At 41.1% G+C, this 17,203-nt stretch overlaps 1 protein-coding gene across 3 annotated transcripts in view; it reads right to left on the bottom strand.

Moving 5' to 3' along the window:
• Positions 1 to 17,203, bottom strand: part of SLC39A10 (solute carrier family 39 member 10) — a 129,018-nt gene that overhangs the window by 36,087 nt on the left and 75,728 nt on the right. For all 3 annotated transcript variants that reach the window (XM_083153500.1, XM_083153499.1, XM_083153501.1), the window contains exons 3-5: positions 15,326 to 15,509; positions 13,443 to 13,612; positions 12,212 to 12,391 (exon numbers count right to left, since the gene is read on the bottom strand). In XM_083153500.1, the coding sequence (XP_083009626.1) occupies positions 12,212 to 12,391; positions 13,443 to 13,612; positions 15,326 to 15,509 (534 nt within the window). The remainder of the gene's footprint in view (positions 1 to 12,211; positions 12,392 to 13,442; positions 13,613 to 15,325; positions 15,510 to 17,203) is intronic.

The raw sequence follows: 17,203 nt of genomic DNA, 5'->3' as shown, positions 1-17,203 counted from the left end.
AGCGGCGGCGTCTGCAGGATAAGCGCTGCGGCGTATAACTATACTAGTGGGGGTTTGTACTCACCCCTGCTGAGGCTCTGAAGTAGCGCCTGGCAATCCCTTTTGATGGAGGGTGGCAGGAACGCTGTAAATGTCGCGGCAGGTGCCTTTGAAGAGGCCCTGACTGACAGCCTGGGAAAACCCAGGGGCGCAGGAACCCTAGCTTTTCAATAAGCAGGGAAGGGATCCTCAGATTATGTAGAAAAAACTGAAGAATTAGTGAAAAAAAGACTGAAAAGGATTCGAGTAGTGCAGGAGCAGTGAGAGCTGTGACTAGCTCCCTCAGGCACAATTTTTTCACTAGGGGATGATGGGTCTCGGAGGGGAGGAGCTAGTCTCCCCTGTATTAAAACTAAGTAGTGCCTAGCTCCAAGCTAACCAAGCTCCAAAACCCGAAGTGATTCCCAGTGGCCCCTGCTGCATGTCAGAGAAATTGTTTTACGTGTTGCCGCAAATATCTTTGCTAAGAATATCTTCTGTCCAGGAGATATACGTGTATCATTTGGGGGTGGAGATATATCCCAATAGCCCATTGTGGTGTAAGAGATATTTATGTTGTATCTAACTGATTTATACCGGTTGACTTCTGCCCAAAAAGTATTAACCTCTGGATATTGCCACATACAGTGTAATATATCAGCATCTAGTGCTTTACATTTAAAACAGGCTGAGTCAGGTGCTATACCCATCAACATTCTACTTTTGGGAGTATAATATGTGCGATGCAGCAATTTATACAGCATTTCTGCATATAATCGCCAAAACCAGGATTTTATTTAGACGTACAAAAGCAGATAAAAGCATATGTATTGATACTTTCGGAAAATCTACTGACCATTTTATTAATCCTGTACTTAGCTTTTCTATGGATATTTGTTTTTTAATATATGGAAACAATAAAGATGTTTTTCTGGGTTTGCTGCCCAAGCGTCTTATCATAACATCTAGACCTTGCACCTCTTCCAATACCGGCATTTTAACCAAAACACTTGTAACATAACTTCTTAATTGAAAATAAACATAGGTATCGAAATATTGGAATAGTTTTCACATAATGAATGATAACATAGTATGTTTTTCGTTCTTCATCCATAATATGGAACAAGAGACATAACCCTGCCTTATTAAAACATTTTGTTAGCCTGGCGTCCTGAAATATCTGTATTTGTTGATGTATTATAAAATAAAGATTGAAATAATGTACCGTATATACTCGAGTATAAGTCGACCCGAATATAAGCCGAGGCACCTAATTTTACAACAAAAACATGGGAAAACGTATTGACTCAAGTAGAACCCTCACTCGAGTATAAGCCGAGGGGGGCTTTTTCAGCATAAAAAATGTTCTGAAAAAGTAGGCTTATACTCGAGTATATATGGTATTATGGGTGGATATTCCCAATCTAGATCGAGTAAATCTCCATGCTGCACATGTTGAAATTAATAACAGGTTTTTAGCTATCTTTGAAGGATATTTTGATGGTTTTTATATGTAACAGACTTGACAGTGGTATGTCAGGACAAAATGCCTGCTCAAGAGTGAAATTTACATAATTTTCAGTTGCATGTATCCAGTCTACTGCATATCTAAGGTTCGCTGCTAATGTGTAGCTTTGATACATGGAAAATTAATGCCCCCAACGAAGTTTGTGGTGTTAATTTAAACATTGATATTCTAGGTTTCTTCTCCCCCCCCCATATAAATTGACTAATAGTTTTAACATCTGTATATCAACATCTTTAGTCAAGAGAGTAACATTTGTATGATGTATAACAAACTAGGTAAATAGATAATTTTGACCAGGTGACATCTTCCAATATAAGATAAAAAGGAAGGGATCTCCATGATCGAAAGTTTATCAATATTTTTGCTATAATGGGGGGATAATTTGCAGAAGATCTGCTGGTTTCACGGTTATTATAAGACCTAAATAACTAAGAATATTCCACCCATAAAAATGGGAATTTATAGGACCAACCTAGTTTTGCACCTTCATGTAGTGCTAGTGCTTTTAATTTATTAAAAGCACTAGCACTACAGCGGACAGATACAGAGTGGATACAGAGTGGTGTGTCAGCAGACTGCAAGACAGCCAGTATCAGCAGGAGACCAGAGGACAAGATTAGAGCCCTACTGTCACTGCTGCAGACACATCAGGTGTGAGGACACCAGGAGTGTGACACAGCTGCAGGAACAGATAAGTATCAACTTTCTTATATTTTGATAGAAATTAACTTGTAGTGTGTAATTGCATTGTAATTTAACTCTCTATTGTATACTAGGGGGTTAGTCGCAGGGAGGTAGATAAAATGGGTGGGGCCCTGATTGAGAATCTCACTCAGTGCATGTTGTGCAAGATGTATGCGCACCTGGAGCATGAGTCCCAGTGCGAATACATCTGCACGAGATGTGAGCGAACGTCCGCCCTGGAAGCCCAGGTCACTGATCTAGAGCGTGCCGTTCAGCGACTGAGAGACATTTACAATCTTGAGCAAAGCCTAAATAGAACGGTGGAGGAGTTGCAGATGGGGTCACTGGTAGAGGAGGAGGATCAGGCAGCCAGCTGGGTCACGGTTAGAAGGGGAAACAAGAGGGACAGGAGGAACAGGAACGACATCTCGGATCTATCACACCCAAACAAATTTGCCCGGTTGGACGAAGTTTCCGGGGAGGATAGAGACGAAATGACGGAGCTGGAGGATACGGCTCCCTCTAGCAACCGGAGGAGCGGTCCCTCTAGCTCAAACGGGATGACAGTTAGTGAGGTACCAAGGCAGATAGTGGTGGTAGGGGATTCCATCATTAGGAGAACAGACAGGGCAATCTGCTATCGGGACCGCGATCGCCGCACGGTCTGTTGCCTCCCGGGTGCTCGGGTACGGCACATCGCGGACCGAGTCGACAGATTGTTGGGAGGGGCTGGGAGCAACCCGGCGGTCTTGGTGCACATCGGCACCAACGACAAAGTCAATGGTAGGTGGGATGTACTCAAGAAAGAGTATAGGGAATTAGGTAAGAAATTAAAGGTGAGGACATCTAGGGTAATTTTCTCGGAAATATTACCAGTGCCACGCGCTAGCTCAGGGAGGCAGAGGGAGATCAGGGAGGTTAATGTGTGGCTTAAGGATTGGTGTAGGAAAGATGGATTCGTGTTCATGGAACACTGGGCGGACTTCTCGGTCAGGCGCCATCTTTTTTGCCGTGATGGATTGCACCTGAACGAGGAGGGGGCTGCGGTGCTGGGGGGGAAGGATGGCTAGAGGGTTGGAGGAGATTTTAAACTAGGCGACGGGGGGGGGTGGGGGCAGCAAGACTAGATGAGTGGGCAAAAAAATGGAAGATGAGGTTCAATGTAGATAAATGTAAGGTTATGCACCTTGGGAGACACAACCAGTGTGCAAGTTACAACCTTAGCAGAGAGAACTGGGTAATTCCATACTTGAAAAGGATCTAGGAGTCCAAATAGACAGCAAACTAGGATGTAGTGCCCATTGTAATGTAGCTACAAAAAAGGCCAACAAAATTCTGGCATGTATTAAGAGGGGAATGGAAACTAGGGACTCAAGGGTAATTATGCCACCTTATAAAGCATTGGTGAGACCTCACCTAGAGTACGGAGTACAGTTCTGGGCCCCACACTATAAAAAGGACATCATAGAATTAGAAAAAGTCCAAAGGCGAGCAACAAAGCTTATTAGGGGAATGGAGAATTTAAGCTACGGGGAGAGATTAAGCAATTTGGGACTATTTACATTAGAAAAGAGACGTTTAAGGGGGGACATGCTCAACATGTACAAGTATATCAAGGGCCAATATAAGGAACGGTCATGCGCCCTCTTTTCTACTAGAAAGGAATCTAGGACGCGAGGGCATGAGTATAGATTAGAAGAAAAAAGATTTCATTCAGCTAGTAGAAAGAATTTCTTTACGGTCAGAACAGTCAAACTCTGGAACTCTCTTCCCAGAGAGGTGGTAACGGCTGGCTCATTAAATGCGTTCAAGGCAAAGTTGGACAAACATTTACTGGAGAAAAACATCCATGGGTACAAATAAGAAATATAATTTGTCTGTAAAATACCAGAACCTACCAAATCAGCAATGGATATCTATACCAGGTTGAACTAGATGGACGCAAGTCTTTTTTCAGCCTTACCTACTATGTAACCCTGAAATACACTCGAATTCGGACAGTTTTCTTAATAAATATGGAAAGGCTTTTTGAGGATTGGCAAAGTATAAAAGAAGATTGTCAGCATATGCTGACACTTAGTTCTGTAATTCCAACCTTTATGCCTTGCCAATCTGTTTGTAAGTAAAAAAAAGTCTAATAAGTGTGTCTATAGCTAAATTAAATAATAAAGGAGATAATTGGCATCCCTGTCGGGTGCCCCGGGTCGATTCAAAACAAGATGTATTTAGTCCACTTATTGTTAAAAATGCAGTAGGTGACGCATATACATTTCTGAATAATGTAATAAAGCCCACCCCCAGCTTTTGCATGTGGAATACTTTCAACAAATGGGACCAAGATACTCGATCAAATGCATTGTTCGCATCACAGCTCACCAGCAGGGATTTACCCTTAGCCAGATGTTGTGACTGCGTCAAGGCCGCTATTACATGGCAAATATTACGTACTGATGACCTCCCACGTACAAAGCCCATCTGTGAGGAGTGAAGTAGTTTTTATAATACTGATTGCCGTCTATGAGCTATGATAGTGGTTACAATTTTTAGATCTTGATTTAATAATGAAATAGGTATATATGAAGTCACCTGTTTTGGATCTTTATCCGGTTTTAATAGTACAATGATCCTCGATTGATTGAAAACACTCCTGGGGTGTCTTACCAGAGAGATATAAAGCAAGTATGTTGTTAAATGTGGTAACAACAGTTTGTAATATTCTGCACTTAATCCGTCAGGGCTAGGAGATTTTCCTTTAGATAAATTATTTATAATTGTCTTAAGTTCTAATTCAGTAACAGGGTTTACTAATATATCACTTTCTAACTGTGTTAATGTAGGAAAATTAGCTCTTTTTAAAAAAATCTATTCCTAAGGCAGGATGATCTACAGGAGAAGAATATAAATTTGTATAATATTTAAAAAAAGGAGTCTGCTATGTCTGTTATATTTTTACTTTGATGTCCTTGTTCGGAAACTATGTCTGAGATACAAGTTATTGGGCGCCGTCCTCTAGCTAATGATGCCAATAGCTTCCCAGCTTTATTTCCCCAGCGAAAGTATCTATGTTTTTGGAGATCTAAGTAGTATTAAGCTTTTCTGTACATATACAGTGCTTTTGGGTCAAGAAATGTTTGCCTGGTCTCCTGTGTATTATTTCTCAGCATTGCAGCATAGGAGGCTGAAACAGCTGTACCAAGTTCTACGTTTTGGTTATGTAGGGTTTTTATTATTTCTGCTACATACGCTATTATGTGGCTCCGAATTACAGGCTTAGGTGCAGCCAAGAAAAGGTTTATATCCCTGTGCTGCTTTTTGTCCTCCACATAATAAAAAAAATGTTGTTGCAGTGCTAAGCAAAAATCACGAGATTCAGACAAATAGGTGGGAAATCTCCAATTGTACGATTGAGTAATAGGTGATGGAAGTAACAATTCGAACCATGTGGGAGCATGGTCAGAAATAGTTTTTGGCTATATTTTAGATCTCTTTACTCTTGACAATAATGTGGTAGGTATAAGGCAATAATCTATTCTTGTGGACGCATGAAGGGGTGAGAGTAAAAAGTATACTCTCTGTCTATTAGGATCTAGCAGTTCCAAGGAGTTTATCAGCATATCCAAAGCTGGCAGTGGTGTATCTCTGGTATTATTAGATTTATCCAGAGATTGCTTTTGGGTTGTATTAAAATCTCCCCCTAATATGATTTGCCCCTCTCCCCAATCCTGTAATTTCACAAATAAGTCAGTGAAAAATACAGTATTGGGTCCTGGTGGGGCGTATATCGTAGCGATTGTAAATCATTCTCCTATTCTCCTTTATTTTGAGGAACAAAATATCTACCCTCCGTATCTTGTAATTTTTCTAAAACTTCGTAGCATATAGATTTATTCATAACAATCATGACCCCGTTTCGTAGTAATAAAATAAGTGGTAAAATAATCCGTAAACCAACTACCTCTGAACATATTAGGTTCGCCCTCTTTCCAATAAATTTCCTGCAAAACAGCCACATCAGGTTTAAGACGTTTTAAATATTGTAAAACCGGTCTTTTTTTTAATGGTGAATTCAATCCTTCATTCCATGTTAAGAATTTTATACAAGTGCGGGTAATAGGTGAATTAACAACAAGTGTTGACATATTTAGCCTATTCCAATTTTTCTAAACATAGAGAAAAACTTCATAACTATAACAATAACATGCCCCATCTCAGTGAGTGGGGACATTGTCCTGAATAATACCCCTTTAGCCAACCCCTTAAAATAATCTGTGAAAAAAAATGAAAATTGCACAATTCTGCAATGCTTTTGAATTTGTTTAACCCAGTGAAATGGCCTTTCACACCATTTATATTGCTTAAAGTAAGTGCTGATTTATATGTGAACCTGTGTTCTTTAGTAAAGAAAAAGAAAAGAAAATATTATTATCATGTTAAACTCTGAAGACAGTATGCTTGCAGTATATTATCAATGTCTGTCCCCACTCTTAGGAACCGATGTATTCTCTTCAAATACCAAATTCATGAAAGTTTGGGCTGAAGAAGGTGTTTCAAATAGATATGGTTTGCCATTATGGAAGACTCGAAGCTTTGCAGGATAAAGCAAAGAAAATTTCTTGCCTGCTTCATAAAAGGGATCTACAGATTGGGGAGAATTCTTTCCGCTTTGTTGCTACTATATATGAAAAGTCTTGAAATAGGAGCAATTTGTCCTCCTGATAGTGGAAGGCTCCTTTTTTTCTATAAGCATCTAGAACTGTAACTTTATCTAGATAGTTAAAAAATTTAAATATTACAGGACGTGGCTTGCGTCCTCTGCTTGATTCTCTGAGCCAATACGATGACCCCTCTCTATCAGCATCTGGCCAGACTCTGGTGCACAATACAATTCACTCGGTAGCCATTTTGAAACTAGATCTAACAATTCCCTTTGGTTTATTGATTCAGGTAAACCAATCAAGCTTAAGTTATTTCTAAGATTCATAATTTATCCTGAATGGCTATAATCACAGTCTTTTGTGATGCTATGGTATTCTTGGCTACCTGCAGCTCATCCTCTATGTTGGACATTCTCTGTTCGGCCTCAGTAAATCTTGCACTATACTCCCGTATCTGTGCAACTGCAGATTCAATGGTTTCTTTAAGGCTAGCTAGTTTATCATCAAGTAGAGGTGATAACATGCCAGATATTTCCTGGGCTGTTCTAGCCGCACTTCCACTGTAATTAGGGGAATCTGCCCCTTTAGGGGTGGCATAATTTCCTGGAGAAACCGGAGGACTAGCCACATAAGAAGAAAGAGGTTTTGTATAGTTTCCTTTAGTGGATGTATTAGCTTTACCACTTCTGGTGGACTTCCCCACAAATTTCTCCATTTTGCTTTACAATTTAGTCTCTCTCAGGAGCACTCAACCTATTTCTACCAATAAGTTAGAAGCAACAATGTTAAAGTTAAGTCTCAAGAAGCCACTTAGACTTGATCTTCAAATGATACAAAACTAGAATTATCAGATAGCTGAATAGCAAAAACAAACTTTGAGAAGCTGCAAATATATAGCACTCACCCTGGCTTCTGTTTTATCATTGCTATAAGAGTTTAAGATCTATTGCAGTGAAGGCAGGGGGTATTGTGTCTGTTCTTTCGCTCTGTTCTGCCGTACTGCCTCTCTTCTTGCCCTGCAGATCTTTCTGGTACTTCTCTGAGCAGTTTTTTTGGCAGGGTGTTACTCTCACTGCTCAATGCTAGTCGGTTTACGGTACCACTAGGGGAAGTGTAATGTCTCAGCGAGCACGGATATATGGCATCTTTAGGTCTCGCCACCGTCCTAGTGACGCTGCCACTCGTCACTATCCTGCTGTCTCCGCTGCTCAAGCAGCCTTGCCAGTGAATTCCCCAGTTATCTGATTATGCGGCTGCCTTCACCTCAAGCTTGGTCGAGTATGCTTAATGGGTACTCAGCTTCTCGGCCGATGCGGGTGTATGGCACTGTCCTGCTGACGCGGCCGCTCATCATCGTCCCGCTGTCTCCGCTGCTCTGTCAACCTAGCCAGTAATTTCCCCGACTCTGACTGTACTGCCGCCTTCACTTCAAGCCTGGTCGGGCTCACCGCAACCCAGTGGATACCTAGCGTCTCAGCTGGTGCATATGTGTGGCGCTCCGTCACTGTACCGCTGATGCTGTCACTCGTCACTGTCCGCTTTCCTGCTGATGCTGTACTGCTTCTGCTATTAGTGAATCCACTGATTATACAGGTGTGCCCCTTGGCGTCTCCTCTAGACGCCTGGATTCCAGGGGTTTCAGGATGTTTATGGGAAGCTGAGGTTTCTGCTCTACTTGCCCACCTTATCTCGTGGCTTTCCCTCTACCTTTAGGGTGCCGAATCTCTAAATCTCTGGCAGCTTTAGATTGGTAAGCAGCATTCGGAGCCAAGAGCTCTCTGAAGCACGGCCATTCACTTGGTCCGCCCACCGGAAGTCCTTCCTTGAAGCTTTTATTATTGGGCTTTTTCACATGCATACCCCCAATTACTATGAATAAACTTTGAAGTAAAACAACCAGGTCTGGTGATTATTGGGCCTATTGAAGTAGGATCACATATACAATGTGATCTGAGCGCAATCTTGCCTTCAAGATCGCATTGCAATATGCAATCTTATCGCTGGGCACCTTACTGCACACAAAGAAAAAATGTTCTGCAAGGAGTGCCGGCGTATGCGCGGTTAGATACTGATAAATCCGACAGCAGCATATCCCCCAAAGAAAATCTTTGGGTAGGCGATGTGGCTGTCGGCGGGGCAGGAGGGATTGTACACTATGGTAGGTATTCAATGCTGTTTGCGAGTGGTGACAGCGAGCAGGGCTTCCTGCTCGCTGTCACCACTCACCCTGACAGCATTCAACACAGCCTCCGCATCCGCCAATTCCCCCTCGCTCCGTTTTTTAAGCGAGGGGGAATTGGCGGATGCGGCTCCAGAAGCAGCGAGACCCGCGGCTAAAAACTGCGAGTTTTCTGCATTAGCCGCGGGTCTCGCAGTTTTGGAGAATTCTCGCCGTCCTGTGACGGTGAGGATTTCTCCAGAAGGTTGAATAGAGCGAGCGGCCGGCGCGGGGGTTAAACAGCGAGGATCGTTGGTTTTCAGCAATCCTCGCTGTTTAACCCCCTCGCCGGCCGCTCGCTGCGGCATTGAATACCCCTTAGTGGCTTATTGTGGATTTTGGTTGACTGCCTGAAAAAAAAGTCTTATAAGTGATTTTAATTGGATAGCCTGTAAAAAAAATTATAGAGTGAAAGATCCAGCTAAATCATGAAAAAAAACTTAAATTTTCTTCCTCGTAGGTTTTATTGGAGGTAATATGGAGCCTCCCCATAATCTCATTCAGAATGGAGTAAAACTTAATTTTTCAGTTCTTGCACATGGCAGTGGTCAGAAAATGAAGATTTTCAGTCTCTATTCCACCCCGCTCCAGTATTTTTGGTAGATTTCCACCCCGCTCCAGTATTTTTGGTAGATTTAGTGTTAAGTGGGCAGGAAAAATCTAGCAGCCTCCAATCTAGATACAGGGCGTGTGGCAGGCAGAATAAGAGTGTGTATATGCAGGTGTGTGAGTTTGGTTAAGGATAAAACCAATATAAAATAAATAGTAAACAGATAAGAACACTGTTACAGTACACACTGTGAGATTTCCACAATTGCCTTATAGAAGCAAAATCAAATTGAATGCCAACGCGCATTCACATTTAGTGGAAATTGAAAAGAAAATTGGCAGGCAAGACTATAAAGTAGAAATAAAATTGAAATCGAAAGCCAGTGTACCCACTATAAAAGAAAGTTATGCAATGTTAACATTTGGCATCCATAGACTAATGCTTGTCATACATTACAAAGATTTGAGGTACAAATGCCCAATTTTGATGGCTCTTACGATGCATTGTAGGTTTTTTTTGTACACATTGAGGCGTATTCAATGTTTTTTGAGAGTCTGGCTCACCGCTCACTGTTCTGTGTCCCTGTGATCTCGCTGAAGTGCTCACCACTTTTTCTTATCTCCTCATTTCTGACTTCCTCAGTATTCAACGTGTGGCCAGCTCGCCGGCCCCTTTTGCGAACCTAGCATAATTATGCGAGTTCAAATGGGAGAGCTGTAACTGGAGACATCTGTTATCTCCTGCTCTCCACGTGAGCTGGTCAGACTGGGATATTCTCAGCAGCGTGTTCCTCACATTTGTGGACTTGTATTTTTTTACAAAGGTTTAGAAAGGTAAATGTTTTATTCAGTATTTATTTTACAACAAATGGTTGTGTGACCATTTTAATTGGGTTTGTGCAGATGGGTGTATTTTGTTCTGTTTGGCCTTTATCCTTGTGTTGTGCTTTTAGCATTGTTTCTTTGCCCTGTGTTTTTATTAAATTTATTTAAATTTGTATAATTGTTAGCGTGTTTAAAAGCCTGTTTGGGGGTTAGGTGAGGAAGAAGAGAGAAAGCATGGGAAATTACTAGGAGCATTCCAAAATGATTTCTTATTGGTTACCATTAAAATAACTTATTAAATTCCAAATAATTGAATATAGAAGTACAGCATTATGGCACTTGCAAGAAATACATTAGAGTACTTTTTTTTAATTTATAAGCCATAAAAAACAAAAAAAATAACAACTTTAACAAAGATAGCCCTACAGTTCACCTAAAAAAGATGCCGAGGGAAAAATGGAGAACATCTCTAAAAAAAGAAACCAGCAGGACTCGCAATTTGTGCATTGAATACACTTTTGGAGAGAGACACTAAAATCCCCATTGAACAGACATGGGGAGAAGTGCAGGGTGAACTGAGTTAGCTTCGCAAAATATTTTTGGAGAAGCAACAGAGCTGAATACAGGGAAGCACAAAATAGGAGAGAAAAGTTCACTACTCTCCAAAAAACATGCACACTCACCGTTATTTACGGCGACATAGGAGCATTGAATACATGCCATTGTGAGGTGTTTCATTATGATAATGACAGATGCACGGGGTTGCGAGATGGACCCAATGATCTTACGTGCAGCCCATATGATCTGTCAAAAGTGGGTGCAGATCTTAAGTACATCATGGGGGAAATTTAATAGGATGAGAGGTTCAGAAATTGAGAGATTTGGTAAGAAATCTCTGGAAATAATTGACACTTCAAAATCAACCTGGTTTTGCAGTGTAAATGATTGCCACTTTAAAAAAAAACTGGAGATTGTCAATATGTTCCAAATCGTGAGTCCGGGACTGCCAGGGAGTTCAAGGGAAATTGTGAGACAACTTGGATAGGACGCTGGTCATTCTAATGTATGGCCAGCAGTATGCCAAAATAAGTATGAGCTTGCTTAAATAATGTGAAAGCAGAGTAAGATGTAATCATGAAAAAAGTCTTGGTGTGATGCACATACTTTCCCCACTCCAATTTAATTCGCTGCCAAAAGGAAACCCTATTTTAACCCTTTAAGGGCCAAGTGAATTTTTCAAAATTGGCGCGAAACTTGCCAAGCAAACATTTTTAGTCATCATAAATTACCTGTAATGTTAACCTTATATAGGAAATGTAAAGCTTTCCATACACAACATTTTTATTTGAATTTATATAACAAATGTGAGCGACACTGGCATTTTTAGACAATATTTTGCACATCGCTCACAGAAGTTGGCACTCAAAGGGTTACAGAAGAAAAAGAAAAAAAGTCTCTCTCAAAAATGATTCTCATGAGAGTGTTTGAAGCATACATCATTACTGCAGAGGACCAGCAGTGACCACGGATATCGAAAGTACATTGATACAGCTGACCAGGGCAATTAATACGGTCCCATTGCGAGGGTGCTCCAATCTAACACAAGTTAAGTAAGAGGGTGAGATAAATTATAGTTTAAAAAGGTGTAAAATCCCACCCCCCCCCCCCAAAAAAAAAAATAAGATTAGTACACACTGTAGAGGTTTCAAAAACATATGCCAGTATAACACATACCCTTCGCTCTTTATAGTGTTTAAACATTCGTAGACAATGCTCCACTATGAACAGGAGATAGATTCCACCAAGAGCTACAAGACCTTTCATAACGCTGTCATACTTTACCAGGAAATCCTCCTCATCAGCATGACCACTGTGCCCAGATTCTTCTGAACCATGGTCATGCCCACCTTGTGACTGTAACAAAGAACAATAAGAGAACAGTCATAAAAAAACTCAAGATTAACAGGCGAAACAGCGAATCCTAATGTAAGTCAAATGTTATCCTGTTAAGTTTTTTAAACTTCCAACTACAATAAACAAAAAATATTCTAACAAATAATATTCCAAGTGCATACTATGGGATATATGGATACCTTTACATAAGCAACAATACAGTCAACATAGTAACCACTTAACTGACATTTTTTGTAAATAACCAAAGTCGTTTAGTATTTAAAACGGTTGAAAAATAAATTTTTAGTAATGCATATTAAATATTTCAAATTACAAAAAAACAAAGGAGTGGTTTCCACATGTACAGTACCTATTTCCATAGACACCGATTTTAAACTTTACAACCCCCATCAGAAATTGTCCCCCTAATGGCAAAAGGGGGTACTTATGTATTATCTGGGCTGCCATGTTAAATGCATCCCATTTTTTCATACCCCTACTATCCAACTACGCATGGAGTTGATTTTATATAGTGTGGCGAGCGCAGCGAGCCACCATGCCCGAAGCGTGGCGAGCGCAGCGAGCCCCGCGAGGGGACGCGGTCTCATAAGAAAAACGGGAGCCCAGATATTACATAAGTACCCAAAAGGGTTATTTCTGTGGCAGAGCATGTTTCCTGCTGCCCCCTCCCAACTATAAGTCACTAAGTGTCATTTTATTGCATAATCCCCCCAGTCACCACTTTAAAACAAAATCTTTATGGGGCAGCCACTAACTTCTACCCTTCGTGTCATGAGAACCCCCCCCCCCCCCCCCCCCCGAAGCACCCTGGAATAATGGCTTGCAGGGCATTCTGCGGCTGTGATGTTGAATGTCCAAACCGCCGTATAACTTCTTGGGGACAGTAGCAGGAGGGTTTGTTCCACAATTGTGCAGAACTAATTTCCTCTATTAAAGTCAGGGGAAGCAGAGGGCCTGCCAGACTTAGGAGATGTGACCAATGCAGTCTTGGAAGCTGTTTATACTAAACAAGTACTGTAGCTCAATAAAATAAATGAATAATGATAATTACATGGGGCAACAGATGAAGCAGTGCATCTCCACTTAAAGTTCCCACAGCTAAAGCAACAAGGAAGTTGAGGAGGAACTTGAAGCAACCTTGGTTAATGATTGGAATTAAAATAACTCCCAGCAGTGATAACAAGCTGATAACTGTGATAGAGATGAAGCCACAAATCCAGGCTATAAATGGAAGAGAGAGTGATAGTTAGAAAATTATGACATTGGTACTTAAGACTGTATATTAGAGCATACTTTTCTAGATAAAAAAGGGGGACAATAAGGATAAACTGTTAAATAATAATAATAATAAACAACAACAACACAAAAAAGCCATTCAAGTTTAATATTTTCCATCATGCTATTTAGTTTATACTTTTCCAAACACATAGCCTTATGAATTCTCTCATTTGTAATTTACGCTACAATATATATATATATACACAGTTTTGGGTTGAGAAATCAAGAGGGGAATCCCAAAGTTTCCTCAAACCAGAATGAACAATTCAATTGTTGCTCCGTTCATGTCCGATTAGCCATAGGGTCCACACTAAGGCCAGTAGTCATAGATTTCTTTCATGATGTGCAGTAAATCCTGTTTAGGATTCGCTGCACAGTCGCAGGGTTCTGGAGGGCTGGAGCATTCGCAGCCAGCCCTCCCTCTCCCCCTATTCAACGCCTCAGGGGCTCGCTGCCCCTGATGGTGAATTTAACCCCCCTCTAGGCGAATGCCATAGGAAGCCTCCCTGCCTGCGTCAGAATGTGTGGTGGAGACTGAGGGCTGGCGGGGACACAGGCAGCAGCAACTGTCGCCCTGGGAGAGCTGGCAGGGGAGGCAGTGGACGGAGCTGGTCCCGCTTGTGCATATGTAATGAGCGGGACCAAGCGCAGTGAATATCTAATGAGCAGCTCCCCACCCCCGGCGAACAGTGAACATTGAATAGGGTGAATCAGAAAAGATTCACTGCAGAGAGAGAAAACAGCCCGATTTACCGAAAAAAATGGTGAATCTGGAGCATTGAATATTGCCCTAAAGCTCACTACCTCCAGCACAAATATTCAAAAAGTTGGCTATTTGGGAACCCCAAAACACACTTTCATATTGCGTCCATTACTCTATATTGGTTCAGCAGCTTTATGCAGCTAACTCCAGTCTGTTTGGGCACAACATATGTGAAAAAATAAATACATTTGAAATAGCCCTCCCCAATGACTCTCTGGGGTTTATTCTAGTTCATGCTTTCTGACAAAATCCTTCTTAGATGGACAAAACCATGTGCACTGCAGGGGGGCATATGTAGCATGTGCAGAGAGAATTAGATTTGGGTGAGTTATTTTGTTTCTGTGCAGGGAAAATACTGACTGCATGATTTTACACTTCAATATAGATCTCACTTTGAAGAAAAACCCCACCCAAATCTAATTCTCTCTGCACAAGTTACATCTGCCCCACCCGCAGTGCACATGGTTTTGTCCATCTAAGAAGGATTTTGTCAGAAAGAATGGACTAGAATAACCCCCTTTATTTTACACTGGAAAAGAGATGTGCATAAACAATTATGACCCCCCTCCAGACCGCAATACCACTTATTTGTAAACACAGCCTTTATACTGCAAAATATGCATAGAGATGGGACTGGGCACATAAGGAATACAATTTAATGCCCATGTAATAATTTACTATGGTCTGTCACATCGCCAACCTGCATGTTCAGTACAAGTCACCCAGCCACTGGAACAGTTCCCAACCTAACCAGAGAGTATAGGGGACACACTGGGAATGGGCAACATATTTTGTCAATGTGTGCTTGAAACAGAGGTCTAGTTCTTGTGTAATAGCATCTAAAAAGAAGCCAAGAATTAAAAAACACACATGCAAGGACCTTTTCAACTTACCAGAGGCTCCTACTTCCTTACTTTTTTCCACATTCTCTACTTGTAGATCAGTAAAATGTTTGATACAAAAGCGGCTATCAATCTGATATAACAGTGCTGGGCAAAGGTAAGCAAACTGATCAGGAGAAATTGGAGAGTGGATATTCAGCCCATAATAATGGAGGAGTTGAGTGACATTCAAACACTGGAAAAAAAATATATGTATATTAAACTCCTAAAATATAACCTAACCATCAATACTCTTAAGAGGCATTACAGCTAGCTTTTAATACTGCATAACTGTCACTGTACAAAAAATGTAGTCAGGCATAGTTCTGAGGGTTAAGTGCCTAATAAAATACACCACCATTTTTATGTATTTGAAATAGATTTATTTAATAGGTGACAAGAAATTAACTAGGTGGTTAGTTTTCAGGTCAACAAAAAATGATACTCACCAATACATTACAGTGAGTATTTTTGCCAACTAATTGGCACGTTGCTGCAGGTGGGCCGCTGATGATCCGTTTCTGATACATCATACGCGCTGCAGGTATGATCTACAGCAGGCATGTCCAACGTTGGCCCTCCAGATGTTTTGAAACTACACATCCCAGCATGCTTTGCAATAGTTTTAGCATTCTCTAATAGCAAAACTGTGGCAAAGTATGCTGGGATGTGTAGTTTCACATCTGGAGGGCCAACGTTGGACATGCCTGATCTACAGCTTGGGTCTTCAACCTGTGGCCCTCCAGATGTGTTGAAATTACATATTCCAACATGCATTGCCACACTTTTTCATGACTATTTCAAAACTATCATGGCATGGTGGTTCATGTAGTTCCACAACATCTGGAGGGCCACAGGTTGAAGACCTGTGATCTACAGGATCCGATCAGACGTGCACAGGAATGCGCATCAAACAGAAGCAAATGTCAAACCCTTCCAATAATAAATGAGCCAAATGTATGTCAGACAACAGAGATCATAGAAACAGAAGTTTGCACATATCAAGTGACATATGCATTATGCTTTTATTTCATTTTTCTAAATAAATGGTCAGAATTAAAACTGATAAAAGTAATGAAATGTATGCCAAGAGGATGATTAAGTAATTTAGTAATATTGGAATAAAAATATCCGATCTGTTCAGATATACAACATGGTCCTAATCCTGCAGTGTTTCAGATTCAGAGAGGAATATTTGGGACTTAATTTATTTATTTATTAGCAGTTTCTTATATAGCGCACACAGATTCCGCAGCGCTTTACAGAGAATATTTGACCATTCACATCAGTCCCTGCCCCAGTGGAGCTTACAATCTATATTCCCTACCACATGTACATGCACACACAGACATTCTAGGGTTAATTTTTTTGGGAGCCAATTAACTTACCAGTATATTTTTGGATTGAGGGAGGAAACCAGAGTACCCGGAGGAAACCCACGCAAGCACGGGGAGAATATACAAACTCCGCACATTTAGGGCCATGGTGGGGATAGAACCCATGACCTCAGTGCTGTGAGGCAGTAATGCTAACCATTACATCATCCGTACTGCCCCATACTGACTTAACATACAGTACCTGTTTAGGAGACCTACATCTGCATTTCCCAACTACAATCTTAAGCCTTCTAAGTGCATGTGTCACAGATCTCCTAGTTGGTGCAAAGGTGTATTCATTACTGGCTGATCACTTTGAAATGTCCATAGATTGTGCTTATTATTTCAAATGTGATACTGAGGGGATACAGTCATTTGGTCTACAGTATGTTGGTCGACAAGCATTGGGTCCACATGGGGATAGGTCGAAATGGGTCTAGGTCGACAAGCATTAGGTAGTCAGTCAAAAGGTCGACATGCGTTTTTTCACTGTTTGAGAGGACATGGGCCGACA

This window comes from Crinia signifera, chromosome 7 (assembly GCF_055691185.1).
Source record: "Crinia signifera chromosome 7, ASM5569118v1, whole genome shotgun sequence".
NCBI classification, from domain to species: Eukaryota; Metazoa; Chordata; class Amphibia; order Anura; family Myobatrachidae; genus Crinia; species Crinia signifera.
The sequence above is the reverse complement of the archived record's forward strand: the minus strand, read 5'-3'. Positions and strand labels throughout refer to the sequence as shown.